The sequence below is a fragment of the Etheostoma cragini genome, chromosome 20 (genome assembly GCF_013103735.1).
Source record: "Etheostoma cragini isolate CJK2018 chromosome 20, CSU_Ecrag_1.0, whole genome shotgun sequence".
Taxonomy (NCBI): Eukaryota; Metazoa; Chordata; class Actinopteri; order Perciformes; family Percidae; genus Etheostoma; species Etheostoma cragini.
In genome coordinates, this window is record NC_048426.1 from 23,154,560 (window position 1) to 23,171,545 (window position 16,986).

General features: G+C 40.1%; 1 protein-coding gene across 1 annotated transcript in view; it reads left to right on the forward strand.

The window, feature by feature from the left end:
* The window catches only part of rragd (ras-related GTP binding D), a 26,702-nt gene extending 14,478 nt beyond the window's left edge, over positions 1–12,224 (forward strand). The window contains exons 6-7 of the mRNA XM_034857696.1: positions 7,453–7,601; positions 11,898–12,224. Of these exons, the coding sequence (XP_034713587.1) occupies positions 7,453–7,601; positions 11,898–12,049 (301 nt within the window). The 3' untranslated portion in view covers positions 12,050–12,224. The remainder of the gene's footprint in view (positions 1–7,452; positions 7,602–11,897) is intronic.
* Positions 12,225–16,986: the final 4,762 nt, after the last annotated feature.

Genomic DNA, 16,986 nt, shown 5'->3' on the forward strand with positions numbered 1-16,986 from the left:
GGGTGGAGAGAGACGGACTGCTCCCAGCAGAAGACCTAACATTTGGCCGTATTTTGAAACCGGACGTGTGGATTTCTGACAAGAGGCCGGAGCTGTAGAGGATGATGCGGCCAAGCCATAGTTGTTTATTGCTGTGCATAGATAAACGCTTTCAGTCCTTCTTAACTAAATCATGCAGTGGAGATTCAACAATAACCGTAAACTCAATTCATCTGCATGTGCAACAGTATAGAAAATTGACTGAAACCTTCCCTTCAGTTACGCTAACTAGACAGCTTGGTTGGCAAAACGCTGAACAAGACGTTTTTAGGTGATGAAAGTGTTCCAATTAACTGTGATGAAGTAAAAACACAGTGTTAGACAAAGGTTCACACAAAGTTTTATTTAATTGAGAAGTAGGGTCATTTCCCCCAAGTTAGATAGAACGCAGGTTTACTTCCACATACATGTTATCAAATTCGGACAATAATGCAGCTTTTCTGGAGGGATGTTTGACCAGCGGGGACATGGATCAGTGAGGTTCACATCAAAAAATAATTGGGCCGGTTGTCATGACAAGTGTCACATGGTTCTTGTGCATCAACACCACAACTACATATTTGACGTCAGTTCATTCTGTACACGCCATACAATAAGATTTAAAAAAAGACACGTTTGATCACTTTGACAAAATCAGAGTTGTTGGACAGGACTGTACGACTAAGTACACACTTCAATGTAAACAGGCGCCGTAAACACGTTTTCTTAGCTAAACCTCAGATTTCTTTAATTTGCCCCTTTCAGACTCCTACCCCCTCTTCCTGGGACAGTCTAACTGCCTTGCCAATGTTATCTTTCTATTAAGGAAGTCTTTTCTGCTGCTAAAAGCAGCATTGGATGATCAGCCTTGATCACAACACATAAATCCCACTTTCACTCTCACGTGTCATTATTTCTGTTGTTTCTGACATCAAAGGCAGAGGTAAGAGAACAATGTAGAAAGCACCCTCTCCCCATTGGGTGACATCAATTAGACTCTGAAGGAAGTTTCAGTCTCCAGCTCGAACAAATGAATAAAAGAAATGTCTGTAGATGTTCCCCAACCTCCGTTTATATTACATTGGGTGTCTTAATTGCATGGACATGGTTCTACATTTTGGCGCCAAATGTCAGTAACCTGAATGTGCCCCTCGTGACCAGAGCTGTCAATCAAACTCCCCACAGTGCCATGGGTTTGAAAGAAGAAAAACGGCTAGTTAACCACGTTAGCAAACACATCAGAAGACGTTTTGATGCTAACGCTAACGTTAAGATGAAACGTTAAGGGTTGAAAGCAGCAGAGTCAGAAGTTAATGTACAGATCCAAAAAGACCATCTTAAAAAAAAAAAAACACCAACAAGCATGCCGTGGTCCCTGAACCGGCCGCTTCCATGAGGTTGACCAAAAGCTTTGTGAATATGTGATGGAAAAATAAATGAGGGACTGGATGCTCTAGTCCTTGTACTTCTAATCCAGCCTTTTTGCTTATTTTTAGCAGAGCGAAGAGCGGTGTTGTGGAAGTTTCTGCACAGCAGAAGAGAGGAATATTTTTGGAGAGAGAGAGACTTGTTGAAACAAAGTAAAGACAGCTGTGCAACTGAGTTAAGGTTTACATTTGGTGAGATTTAATTATTCCCTGCGGAGAATAACCAAGTGGGAAGACGGTTTGTTTTCACAGAGTTAACGCAGTAACAGTGTGACAACGCCATGAAAAATTAAAACAGTGGCATCCCCGTCTTATAGCCTGTTTTTCCCTGGAGAGAAAAACACCCGCTTGAAAAACACGTCCAGTCCTATCCAAACAATTAATCTTACCAGACAGACGAGTTGGAGCCTCTCACGTGTTTCTGCATCCGTCTCTCATGCCAGATGCAGTTCTCAAGTTTTCTACCGGTCTTTTATCTCGGCCTAACAAAAACCAAACATGTCTTTGGAGGTTTTAGACTGGCTATGGTCCTGACCCTGGACTCGCTTTGATAAACGTAGCACTGAACAAATGTCTCCTTCAGACTCCATGGCATTGTCCTGAGAGGAAACATGCAGACTAACAGTGTCTCTCCTTCAGGGAGGACACACAGGGAAGGGATTTTAAAAGTCATGCAACTTGAAAAGCCTTGTGAATAATAATAATAATAATAATAATAATAATAATAATAATAATAATACTTGTATCATATAGAAGGATGAATGAAATCATGCTCAAATGTAATTTCCCATTATTTTATCTCATTTATTTAATTAGGACAATGCACATTAATGAACATTTCTTTAAATGCACCAGTATTAGCCAATTGGCTATTTTACAACTGTAGTCCTACCTAGGATGTATCTCTTTTATGGTGGGAAGAAACCGGAGCAGCCGGAGTAAACTCACTTATACACGGGGAGGACATACAAACTCCAAACAGAAAGGCCCAGAAAGACCTGGATTCAAACAAAGAACCTCCTTGCTGTGAGGCAGAAGTGCTAACCACTTAGCCAGCGCCTGCTGGAATGTAGGGTTAATTCTGACCTGGTTGTTAATGTGGAATATAGGGTTAATGTGGACTATAGGGTTAATTCTGACCTGGTGGTTAACATGAACACAAGTCGTAATTTCTAATGTGTGGTGTTCTGTTTCTTTGCATTGAGCTTCTCAACTACAGTAGAAGACAATGTCTAAGCTTACACACATCGACAGACAGGATCCGAGTAAGCAGTCAAGAGGGGAAAGGCTTCAAAACCAACAACCCTTTTTGGGGTTAACATTGGTTGGGATTGGGAGCACACAGGCAAGTGTAATATAACCACCAAAATTAAATGTGGAATGACGTATGGTCACAATGCCTCCAAGGCCAGGTGATCCTTATTTGACCCTTGTTTGTTATTGAGATAATGTGTGTGTGTGTGTGTGTGTGTGTGTGTGTGTGTGTGTGTGTGTGTATGTGGTGTATGGTGTGTGGTGTGTGTGTGTGTGTGTGGGATTCACCTTAGGCATCACTTTTGGGTTTTTTAACTGAACTAGGCCACATATGGCCTGAAGTGAGTGAATATTTAACCCATCACAGCTGCGTTGCGGAGTCTGCAGCCGAGGGCACAAACGGGACTCCTGCTAATTTTGTATTGGATAGAGGTGGATGCCAGATGTCTGTGGATTTTGTTCTCTTTGTAAACACGTACCATTTAGTTAACAATAACTCCCCGCTTAAGTAAGCCCTAATGATGTTTGCCCTTACCTGTGTCCTAGAATTGTTCCACATTAACATGTTCATTGGTACCATTTGGGCCTGCTGACATAAATCCTCTGATTGTTGTACAGACAGCTGCCATCATTATCATGACAAAACAGCTGGGATATCATCCTTAATTAGAGGCTTTAGTGAATGGAGTCCTTTTTTCACCTCATTTCATTATTGGACTCCTCTCTTGTGAGAAACCTGGCATGCTACACGCTTGGAAAGCTCAAATGTGACTGAAATATTCCCTTTGCCAATTCTTTTGTCTGTGAAATACAATGATGTCTTTTTCTCTTTTTTTGACAACAAAAATGAATCCACATTTGACTAAACTGACATTAGTGATGCATTTTTTTCTCTTCTTATTATGATGTCTGTCTTTTTTGGAGCCCTGAAACTATTCTAGGACTGCTCTCACAACAGCAGCTGTAAAAACAAACCTTTTAATGACAGTTTAATCAAATGTTAATTTCTTAAAGCTAAATAGTTTACTCAAGTTTGATAATTGGGCCTGTCATGACATATTTATGACATATAACTTGTCATTACAAAGACATCAACAGGTTTTATTCTCTAGTTTTAAATTCCCATGGCATGATAATTTCACTTCATGAGTTTTTATTTAACATTAATATGAGTTGCCCCAGCCTGCCTCTGGTCCCCGAGGGGTAGAAATGGTCATTGGTTCCACTGTACTGTCGCTACGCAGAGCACGGAGCTCTGATTGAGTCAAGACGGCTCCGTAGTTAAGTGAAAGTAGGTCAAATTGTAATTTAAAGGCCCTACCAGTGGCAGCATGTAATACTGTCTATTTACAGAGCGCATTTAAATGCATGTCTGATCAACTGCCAATTTAGGGGACATTTTCCAATCCTAGTAAGCTAACAATCCCCTTGTTTTCCCTTCGCTACAGTACACCACTTGTTGGCAAAGTACCTTTTCTTTTTCTTTACTTCAGACTCAACAGTTGCTACTGCTGCCTCGGCGGCAGGCCCCCTAACGCCGGAGATATGTTACCAAACATAAACAGATGTCACGGACTAGCGCTGAAAAACACTCCACCCGCCACTGGGGCTGGTGTACAAGGCGAAGTCACCCGCCACTTTGAAAAAACACCTGCCAATGGCTGGTGGAGGGTGCTACCTTCCCACCCTTGGTGTCATGTCATAATAATGACAGTGTCATGTCAGTCTTATGAACACCCCTTCAAATAAATACACCCAGTCACTCGCTGGTCGCTAATGGCGGTCAAGAGTCTTCTCTGTCCTGGCTCTCCACACTGGTGAACTCCCAACTCAAGTTCCCAGCAGAGTCGCTGCCCATCTTTCATCAAAGACTTGAAACCACCTCTCCTCATTAAGAAACTAAAGAACTTTAGAGTCATAATGAGCATATTTAATACGGGTTGACCGATTCTGGCTTTTCCGGGCCAATACCAGTTATTAGAAGCAAATGATACAGATAACCGATATTTGGAACCAATACAGTATGCATTTACAGTAAAAAAAATTAAATATTTTGGCCAAAATTAACATTTTGAATGGTGCGAACTTCAACACAAAAGTTTGTTTACATGCTTTAAGCAATTATTTAATTAAACTGAAACTTTAAACATAATACGCAAACAACAACAAAATTATTAAATCACACAAAAATAGCTTCCTGAAGTTTTTAACTTCAATCAGTTTGTGTTGGCCACTTCTTACAGAGCTGTAGCGGAGCCAAAGTAACGCACCTTAAACTTAACTAACTACCGGTAATCATCAGGAAAATAAAACACAGATACACATAATCTGCTAATTGCCAAATATCGGCCACAATGATAGGCCAGTCCCATAATTGGTTGATCCCTACTATTTAATGCCATTTGTTGCATGAGGGACATGCTTGAAATTTTTGTCACATATATCTCCTATTTGCATGCACTCATTGTATGTTCTTCAGAGAAACTGTCAAATGAATATGATGTAATCCATTCAAAGGAGATGTGAAAGTGGAGTTACTGCTGCTTATGTGACCACGTGTGTGCAGATGGAATGGTAGTAGCAGGTAATGACTTGATTTTGCGTGGGGATTGTGGAGAGCAGACTCAAACTAAATAGGCACGGACGTAAACAGTAAAGATGATATCCTGTGCTTTCTCCACAGCAGAAAACACAACTTGCAAATGAGGTTGTCTTATCTGAGTTCTGACCCAGTTTTAAAATTCCTGTTCATCTGTTCTGAGTTTTCCTTGTCCTGAGCTGAAGCGGTGATGCTACATTTTCCCATGCACTTTCAATCGTTTTGGCCATTTGTGAAGCCCTATGATGAAAGGGCCACACTAATTAACTTGGCCATTTATTTGGCTTTTGGGGCTTCTTTGGCATCAAAGAGCTGATTCTACAGCGTATGTATACTGTGAAATGAAATGTCCCATTTGGTTCAAATAGAGATGGAAACGTGAAATATATAAACCAGGAAGACACATTTGTATTTATCCGATCTTGTTTGCTTTCATTGTGACAAACAGAATATATTACTAGAGAAAAGCTAAAAAGAACAGCATGTTCTCTCGGCCCAGTGATCCGTTTCTCTCTGCGTCCTCCTGCTCTGCTTGTTTAAATCCTCAGACTCCTATCAGTCTTAAACCTCTACCATCACTGCTTCCATTTCTCTCTCTCTGTTTCTTCTCTTTCAACCTTATTTTCTGCAGAAAATCTAGGCTGTGTGGCTGAATACTAAAACCGGTCTGTGTGCTTCCTTGCTTGTTGTCGGTTCACAGACGCTGTACTCTTATCAACGCGAGGCAAGGCAGTTTTATTTGTATTGTACATTTCAGCACCATGGCAATTCAAAGAGCTGTACAGAAAACATTAAAAACCATTTAAAACATTTATGTAAAAATGTATGGGAACATATCTTAAAGAAATAGTTGTTTAAAATAAATATGTTTTATTTACCATGTTTATTGGCTCCTAAAATAAAAGGAGTTGCAGGCCTACATTTGGTGTTTTGGTAGGTGTAGTCTGTTCCATAACATCAATATCAGTATTAGAGTATTGGTAACAGCCATGCAGTAGTTTTGAGTTGTGAGGGAACTGTGCTGAGCAACCTAATCTGAGCAATAAAGAATATTTAATTCTTTTCACGTTTTATCATATCTAGCATTTAAGTTGTCACAGCTTTTGCGATCTGACATTGCACCCACATACCATCCAAACTTTGTATTACATTACACTTTAATCTTCATCTTGGAAGAAGCTGAAAGCTGACAGAACCTTTTACATCTCTCCTCATTTACTGAAGAGAGATGGAAAATAACCCTTTTTTTCTCGATGTTTGTCTTGCTAAAAGAAGAGTGCAACGTGTGTGGGTGTGACATATATGAAGGTAAATATGGTGCAGAATGGGAGAGCGCATGGATCGGATGTGAGCACTTCAGTCACTATTCCACTACAACCATAACTCGATGATTACAACCTCTTGAATCTGTCGCTGCAGTGTGATATCTCGCATCACACAGCGGCGAGTGTGCGATCTCGACGTTTTTAACACTTCTTGCGATACAGTTGGTGCAAAACTAATTTGTACCTGTGGACGTAGTCTGTGGAGCTTTGAGCCAACAGGACGGATGAGCCAGATAAGGGACAACTCTGTCTGGCTTATTTATGTAGCATGGACGCTAGTGTAATCAGGGCGTCATTGCAAAAATACTACATGACATAGCAACCTACCGTGGACCAGTGTGATTGATTAAGGTCCCTAAGGTTTCCTGAAACAAGTCTCCCGGTGCTTGAAACCAGGACACGGTTACATGGGATACGATGCTAGGGCTGCACGATATGAGGAAGATATGCGTTGTTGAATGCCACGGTAACGATATTACTTACAAATACTACGTGTGCTCAGTTCTGCTCATTTCCGTTTTTTGTTAAAATACAACACATGTCTTGTTGAATTTAAAATAATTAAAAGTAAATAATTTCCTACATCCTAAAACATTGAGTTGAATTTTAAATGCAGCACTAAAAAAAGTACAGTTACATTTTAAAGTTCAGTTTTCTACTATGGTCTTTATACTAACATAAAAAAAGTGTCTTCCTTGATATGTCGCAGCCATTTGCAGTATGTGTGTTGTACCAGTTACTATTATAATTACGTTTATTGAAAATTAAATAAGTGATATATACTGTATGTGCAGCCCTAGTATGTATTTTTCTGTCTCCTGTCCTTCAGCCTGACGGACAGTGAAGCAGGTTTACCTTATGACGAGGAGTCTATGGCCATCATCCACCTGAACAACACCACAGTCATGTACCTGAAGGAGGTCACCAAGTTCCTCGCCATGGTCTGCTTCCTCCGCAAGGAAAGCTTTGACAGAAAAGGTCAGAACATTTACCTGCACGTTAGAAACTCGCAGCATGCATCAACAGCCAGTCACCATGCCCGCCTCAGCTCTTGATATAGAGGAAAGGAGCTAGCTTTGTCGAAAATAGGTCCTCCTTTGATAAAAAGTCCAAGGGTCAAGCTTGTGTGTATTGGAATTTGTATGGAACTTGTGTTGGTGGAACATGTGCACGTAGGGAGGCGGGCTCTGAATTTAAGATGGCTGTCGAGTGTGATTAGATTTTGACTCAAAAAAAAGATAAACAGGATAATTGTTGTTGTCTCAGAGAATGTTTTCCCAAATTGACTGGAGTTCACAATGCCAACACAAAGAAAGCGGACGGCGAGGGACATTTGGCGGCACCGGAACATATCTGTAAATTAAATAATGCTAACGGGCAACTGATTGGGGCCCCCAAGGGCCGACAACCTCCACTCCACAGCAACGGCTCAACACGTGGAAACCACAGTGACCGCAACCCCCCCTCTCCCCCTTAAATGTAAATGTGCTGTATTTACATAGCGCTTTTCCAGTCTTAACTGATCAAAGCGCTTTTACATCTACAGGAAACATTCACCATTCACACACATTCATACACTGTGGCCGGGGCTGCCGTACAAGGTGCCACCTGCTCATCAGATAAACACTCACACACATTCACACTCCGATGCGCAGCAAACAAATGACTTTTTGTAATGACATCTCAGTCGGAAACCTCCCCAAGGGGGCCCTATGTCATTCTCTAGAAGCACGATAACCAAACTTTTCAATTGTTTTAAGTCAAAGGAAAATTAAGAGGAATTATCTTTCTGGGAGTGAAAACAGGTACGAGGAAAAAATGAGGATGAGAAGAAAAGAAAACAAGACCGTGCTAAGTAGAGCAGATAATGAGGATTACGTTGTCATTTAGCCTTAACTATGAGGGAGACATTTGCATAACTTCAGCTAGCTAACAATAACGTTAAACTTATGGCGTTTATTCTTTCACGTTTTTGTTAACTACTTAATCTAGCAAGCAGTGTGGAGCTCTGCTTCTAGGTCCGCATCAGCCTGGAGTGCATGAGACGCTCATTACTTTAAAGAGCTTGTTCCTCTGAGGAGCTATCAGTGTAAGACGGCTCAAGCTTTCCACTGCAGTCTTTTCAAACAACATGCCCCGAAGTTACAGTTTCCACGAGCGTTGGCTAGAAGACAACAAATACAGCAGCTAATCATCTACATGTAAATGTAGATATAACAGTTTCCCTTTTTAATGACGTGAAGCAGGTTGTAGGTACTTAAAGTTGGGCAGAAACCTTTGTGAAAAGAATTAAACAAGCACCTTGAAAGTGCTTGAATTTGACTTTGCAAAAGGTGTAACATTAATAATCCAGTGAAAGCTTCATCCGAGTTAAACTATGAATGCTATGACAGCTAGAAATAATTACAGCTACGTCCAAGGAGAAGATTTCATTCTAATCCTAACGTGAAAGCATTTATAATTGACTTTATTAACATGCTGCTATGATAAGTATCAAATACTGTAGGCCTACTGTATCTCTCCTCAGGATCATTATTAAAGTTCCTCGCAGCAGCAAAAGAGTATAAAGTCCCCCCTCCAAATGCAGCTGATTATAAAAACCATGACACTCAATAAAATCCATTATTAATTATTAATAGAGCAAAATGAGCCACAGCCAAGGCCCCTAAGCAGCATTTGAAGAGTTAAAAACATAAAAGTAACACTAAAATAATACTGGTTTAACACAATAACATGAGCCTTAGTGTCAAAGTTTACTCGTAATTAGACGCACATTTTTATCTATTCTAAATAGATCCATTTCATCCATAGCGTCCATTTTGGCGTCTCTTGTTGTTTGGTTTCCGGTCTAGCTAGATCCAGCTGGGTGTTGTAGTTTTTCTAATGCTACTAGTTGTTGCAGCATGTGAAAAAAAACTACAAAGTTTGCAAGGCCAAAAAGAACATTAATCTCACAATCAAAAAGAATTACGCCGTTAAAAAGCGTTTGCATTAACTCCGTTGGCAACACGTTTAACTGACAGCAGTAATATTTATCCATTAGTCTGTTCTTTAATCTATGACTTGTGTAATATGCCATTGTATTTTCATCTGTATATTCTCTTGTATATTCTCTTGCACCTGTTTGAAGAAGTAGTTATAGTGTATAATATTGTATATTTTACCATTATCACTCTTATTTTTCTATTTTCTTCAATCATTTTAGCATATTTTTCTATTCTATTTATATTTTTTGTGTATTTTTCTTATTTTTTGTGTTGTATTTGAGCTGCTATGACAAGTGAATTTCCCCGCTGTGGGATTAATAATATCTCATCTTTTGAGGGCCCCCTGGGAACTTTTGCCGAGGGCCCCAACAGACTCTAGAGTTCCCAATGATTGAACTCTGCCCATACCGGGGATCTGCCGTGAGGCAGCGGTGTTAACCACTGAACCTCCGTGACACTCTTACATGATATGTAACACTCTTTATCCCAAGTCCAAATGTTATAGCCCACTGTAATTAAACTGAGACTTTGTATTAATTATTGTGTTGTCTATTTCATTTAATTCTACTTTAATTGATGTAATCTAACTTGTTCCTCAAAGCACTCACAGGATACTGTACAAATAACCATGTCACCTTGTCTCAACTGGCCTAAATCAACCTGAATAACTTCAATACAGGCGATAATGGCTCTGTAAAAAGCAGATGAAGCAGGCACAAGCACACTTCAGAGGTTGTGTGTGTGTATCTTTGTCTGCTATTCCCCAGAGTGCTTTAAAATTATGGAGCTGCTGGAAGCTGCCCTGGTTCAGCGGGGGGGGGTTCACGCCTCACTGCAGGGCGCTTATCCACTGCTCATGGATGGATTTAAAGGGCATTGCTTGTTCACTCTGAACCTTTTCATTCAGGCTGCTTCAGTTCTTTGGTCCCAGGTTGACTCCAACCTCTGCAGCATTCACTCACTGCATTGGGCTTTCTTTAAGAACACAATATCAGGGTCAGAGAAATTGGATACAAACCCACAATGTCCACAGTGCATTTGCAAGGACCAAAAGAGATGATGAAACACGTCAGCCGTATGAATTTGAGTGGCTCAGCAGGTGTGAAGCCGTATCCCTTTGATGTCCTAAACGAACGTGGTGTACTTGTTTGTCTCCTGTTTACTCTCATTGCTGTGGTATTTGTTTTTGCACGAGTACGTGTTCACTTCATCGGTGTGGTGGAGTAGTCACTTTGAAGTCTGATAAATGTCTCTTGATGAATGACCTTGCTACAAAGTTCTTTGTTTATAATTTTAAAAAAGCCTCTTAGACGGCATTGTTTTGAATGTACTGCCGAGGTCCACCCTCACGGGGAGGTTTGGCTAGGCTTGGGTGGGGATGGGACTGAACCGCTTAAAATCTGAGTTAGTTTCACTGGAGTTGCATGTTCAAAAGATCTCACTCTCTCACAAAAGTTTTTGTTTGCAGCCCCCCCCCCCCCCCCCCAAACACCATTGTTTGGGTTTAGGGTTTTATACAGAGAAATACAGAGAAAGGCAGACTCGGAGGGTAGCACTTTAAAGAAAAAGTGTAAATGTGTAGTGTTGAAACTAGACACGAAAGGCAGCACTAGATTGGCTTAATTAGTGTGAAGAAGAGTCCAAGGAGACGAAAGGTAACGTCTCTAAAAAAAGTCCTGAAGAGTAGAGACACTGAGGGTGATCACGAAAGGCAGCACTAACATGGACGAATTAGTGTGAAGGTAGTCTCACGTGGGTTAGGGTTTTATCTGTCTTAATGTTGTTATTTTTAACTGTTAATACTTGTTTTATCTGTTTTAACTGATTTTGTGTAAAGCACTTTGAATTGCCCTGTTGCTGAAATGTGCTCTACAGATAAAGCTGTCTTGCCTTGTCATGCAGCTCATTTCTGTCTGCTATTTATTAACAGGAAACTGGATTTATCAGTACAACATCAGCAGCTCAACTCCCATTCTCAGCCTGAATATGACGGCTGTATACCGTAGATTTTTGTGGAGAAACTTAAATTAAAGAGGGTGGGGGCACAAACAGCATTTAGAAAATCTCCCCCTCATCCCTTGTGGAACTTACGCGTCACTTCCACCCATGACTGGTTACTGGTTTCACACAACAAGAAGTCCAAATCCCCTTCAATGCTTTTATCTGATTTCTGGTTTATGGTGGAACTTTAATGGCTTTTTTGTTTCTGAGTGTGTTTTCAAGTATTTTCCGTCTTCATCCGTCTGACCTGTAATAGACTTGACTGTCTTCTCTCTGTCCCTCACAGGACTGATTGACTACAATTTCCACTGCTTCAAGCAAGCCATCCAGGAGGTTTTTGATGTCCGAGTAAAGGTTCAACAGAATCGTAAACTTCTCAGTCAGAGAAGGTGGAGCAAACTGACTATGATCAACGGAGAACTCGGAAACACCCACTAAAGACTGATGACGTCACAGCAAATATGCTTGAGCTGCACATTCAACAAATCCACGAGACTCCGTCCTCCTTCAGAGGGGCACATCAGATTTTTTTTTGTCTTGCTGGGAGTCGTTTAGTCTCTTCAATCCACAGCTACACCAATCGGCATCGTCTCTGTTAACACAGTCTCACTCCCATTGCTTCAAAAAGCAGCACTCGGTCAGGTGCCTTTAGTTTTTATAACTGACGCAAAAAGTCCCCTTTAGCCTCAGATTTAGACGCACTTAGGACTCTTGGCGTCACTGTTTGACACTCTTGGGACTCTCGTCTAGCCCCTTGACGTCTTATTTAGACGCGATTGGTCGGTAGTCTTGGTGTGACTTTTTGACACTCTGGGTCAGGCACAAGAACAGGACAGTTAGGTTTAGTAAAATATTGAGGGTGAGGTTACAAAGTGTACTTTTCCGGGACATAGGGAACAAGAACAGGACACAAACCCAATCTCCTGGGCAAGTGTCTTGTGTTGTTTGACTCATCTACCACTCCAAACCTGCCTCATTATGCGGATTTCTGGCTTACTCACTACTGTTGTTGCTCTTAAAGCAACCATATTATTCTCATTTTCAGGTTCATAATTGTATTTTTTTTTTTTTCCATACCCGCAGAACAGGGACAGGAAGTAGAACAGGGACAGGAAGTAGTTTTTTTTGAAGATTATGGTCAACTAGTATGTGTTGTAGCATTGATTTGCCATTGAGAACGAGCTAGCTTGGTAGCACTAGCATGCTACAGTTAGCTCGGCTAGTGACGTAGAAAGCCGTGCAGATATCGAACAGCTCACCTGGAGACTGACGGCAGCGGACATCATGGATAGTTTTTTTCCAAGTTTGAATGATTGTAGAAGCTGCAGAGACAAAAAATAACACCCCAAATCCCAGAAAAAGTGATTTTCTTTTTCATAATATGGGCACTTTAATACCACATCATCTAACAGAACCGCGGTCAAGCTACTCCTCTTCCCGGCGTCTCATAAAGACGCCAAAGGGTGATTTTTGCGTTGGTATCTTGCAATGAGACCACTGACCAAGTGTCTGTATTTTACGAGTTGGGAGTGAGGACACGTTGTCTCTGTACTCTGTCAGCAGCAGAGACGTCCGCCAGGCTGACTAAATGTATCGGCAAAAACTTTTTTTTTTTTTTTTTTGAATAGGCTCTATATGAAGGATACTGTACAGGAAGGTTTGTTGGGCCTAATTCACTAATTAAAGTTAAATTAAAGTTTTTTTTCACAAACATGTTGATAAGAAAGGTCACCAGGCAAGTCTAGGCCCTGCAGTCATATGTGCCTCAGAGTGATTCGTTCATTCATTCATTCATATTTATTAAACAGGAAAGTTAAAAAAGTAACATTACATTACAATGTAAAACGGGCCTGACTCAGTTTAAAAACTGGTTTTCAGCCGGGTACTGTTCTGCAGAAACATAAAAACATGGTTACAGCACGTCGGGACAGACATTTGTACAAAACATCCACATGGAAAGACAAATTTAGACTAACTAAAATAACAATACAGTAACATAAGGACAGAGACATTTATTCAAGAAATCAGCTGGGCGAGACAAATACGGACGGTGCAAACAAGGCTTGGACAACACATGAGCAAATTAATTATTGTGTGCAAGTGTAACTGTTAAGAAGGAGTGTGGGACAGCCCTGTTTGTGCCCCTCCAACTTCCAAAACCTCAAATATATATACATTTTTTACCACAAAAACCTGTGATATATAGACGATTACCCTTGCTGTTTTGCCAATTGTCAGATACTGGTGATGTGAAGTGAGCTGCTCATGTTGCTCTGCTACACTGCTGGAATCTAACTAAGTACATTTACTCAAGTACTGTACTGAAGTACACATTTTGAGACACTTGTTCTTTACTTGAGTCTTTTCTTTCATGCCACTTTCTTCTTCTACTCTGTTACTTTACAAATTTGGATTTTTTGCACACAAAACACACACATTTTATAAAATATATCAATTGTAAGTGAATCAATAAACAGGCAATTAAACATAACAGAACAGTTTAAACTTTTTCCAGTTTCTAAGTCATGAGGATTTTTCTGCGTTGAGCACTAACTTTTATACTCTTAAGTACATTTTCCTGATGATACTTACATACTTTTACTTAAGGAACATTTTCAATGCACTTTAACTTGTAACAGAGTATACAGTGTGGTATTAGTACCTATACTTAAGGAAAGAATCTGAATACTTCTTCCAACCCTGAAGATACTCCAAAAGAAGTACTATTTTTTTTTTAAACCCCAATCATAGTAATAATTACAGCCAAAATTACCTGCTTTTTCCTGCTAACTCACCGGTGTTCCCATGATTTATATCCCGTCCGCAGCAACATTTTTTTAACTAGATGCTGAGTTTTCACCACTGGAGCTACAGCTGTAGGTCTACCTTTTTTAAATTTTCAGCTCAGTGAGAAAATTGACTTTTATTGTAAAATAAAAAGAAAGAAAACGATTTAGGAATTCTGAACAGTTTCCAGCTGAAATACTGGTATTCTCTTTGGTTCCCCATTTCTTTTAGCCTATATACAGTAGGTTTACATTTTTGTGTGCAATGAACCCATGAATAAATGGAAAACTATTCCTGGATTACTTCAAACTAAAAAACTCTAGAGAGACTTATGGAAAGTTATTCCCGATGGACATTGAAGATAATCACACTAAGTCACAATGTCAATTCAATTTTATTCATGGTATTCATAACAAGAGTCCTTATAGGACACTTTACAGATAGAGTTGGTCTAGACCACAGTCTATAATTTACAAGGATCTTACAATTCCTCCAAGAGCAAGCATTTAGCGCGACAGGGGCGAGGAAAAATGTGAAAATTATGACTAGGAATAATAGGTGTAGCAGTCCAGGGCGTAGCGGGACGTAACAGGGCCCACAAGGACCACAGAGGACTATAAATATGGGTTTCATGTCTCTTTCAAGGTTTGAATTAGTAAAAACTCTAAGGAGGAGTACGGTTTTTGACTCAAATTCACCTGACGCATTATATTTGCCTCCCATCTGCACAATGTCCATGTCTATTCTAGACCAGAACCTGTAATTTCCTGATTATTCCTGATTTCCTGAATTTCAAATTCCGTCCAGTCATGATGAGATAAATTACAAAAGAGCACAGTGAATGTATTCCCAACCTCCCCCTGTTATTCCAGTCCCATTTAAATGTGGCTTTAGTGTTGGTGTGTCATTCCACCTATGAACACAGTGCAGATACAGTTTTAAATGGACTCTTCAGAAGGCATTTGAAGAAAAAAATCCTCCTAAAAACAATTTGAACTTCATCTTCCTCACTGAAAACACACATATTTGATGTAGCTTTGATGGAAATGTATCAGGTCACAAATCTTGTGTACCAATAACAATGATAAAGCGGTTAATTGTCCAGCCTGAAGAGGTGCAACAACGCTAACAGTAGACTCAGGAAGATGTAAATCAATCAGTCTAACCCCAGCCACACAGTACTGGGAAGAGGTCTGATCAGCCAGATTAACTGAAAACAGGTGTGGCAGTTTAGAGCCTGTAATATTGGATAGAACAGTTAGCTGAGAATGAAGACCCGAGCCCATAAACAGGCAGGAGACGAGACACATGCTGCTTCAAAGCTTTGCTTTTGGGCATCTGCACGCAGGAACGAAAAATACAGAAAAACACTGAAGAAGAGCCAAGATCTAAAACCTTGGCAGGAGCTATGTGGCAAAGTTAATCCACTCGAGCAGCGAGTGATGAGGAGAAGGATCTGGTAGACCCCCATAGCCTGACTCGCTGACGGAGTAAAGGCCTGATTCACTCTCACTGGGTTCTGTGACATGAGAAGTACTTTTAAATTCTGTTCTTCTCTATTCTGTGCTAAACTAAACAGAGCCAGGGTTCACAATAAGCACCATATACCAGCCAAATGCTGGTTTAACATGCAAGGGGCCGGTAGATCTGGAAGCTGCAATGAATCTCTGTGCCGTGCCGTGTTGTAAACTCAGATGGATTTTTAATTGGCTGTCAGTGTTTCTATTGTTCATCAAATTGCTCTAAATGTGATCGCAACGACATCCTTTGCCCCTGTCCTTGTTGTAAAAATTGTGGTGTGGACTCTGCCATCCACTTTATATATATATATATATATATATATATATATATATAAAAAAAATCTGCAAAATCTACCAGCATTTGTCCCTTTCTAATACCGAATATAAACTATAAATGTCAAAGAACTTCCTTTTATTACCCAGTTTGTCAGTGAGCCATAACAAATAAAAGAACATGAATGAACTACCTAAAAGGAGATTTTATTCTCAGCTAAATTACGTGATATCTGATTGGTTCATAAACCCTGATATCAGCATTTTAATCAGTACAGGAGGCATTTCCCATACTGGTGTTGCTGTGGGGGCATCTCTACTAACCAGAGGTTCATTAATTAAATTGTATTTATATTGTCAAATCTTAACTGCAGTTATCTCAGGACACAACAAATACAAAAGGTCTAGACCACACTCTATAATTTATAAAAACCCAACACAATCACTGTGAAAATACATTATATTTACGTATTTTTTAATGTTTTTGTTTAAATCTACTTCAACATGATGCTTTCCCTGTTTTTTGTAACTTGTATGAACACAAGTTGAAGTTCCCTACTCTCACTCCGCTGGATTAGCATGGCGGCTGTGTCTTATATTTACTTGTTTCCATGGTGAGTAGAAGTGTCTGAGCTCCATTATGATGCTTTTTAGTCATTTACCAACAGGCTCGTGCTTAACTCAGAGTGATAATACTCTGTGTTGATCGAGTCAGAGTTTGTTAACGCTGTAGTGTGAAGTTTCTGCTGCCCCATGAGGAATAATCTAATAATGACGACAACACTGTCAGCGCAT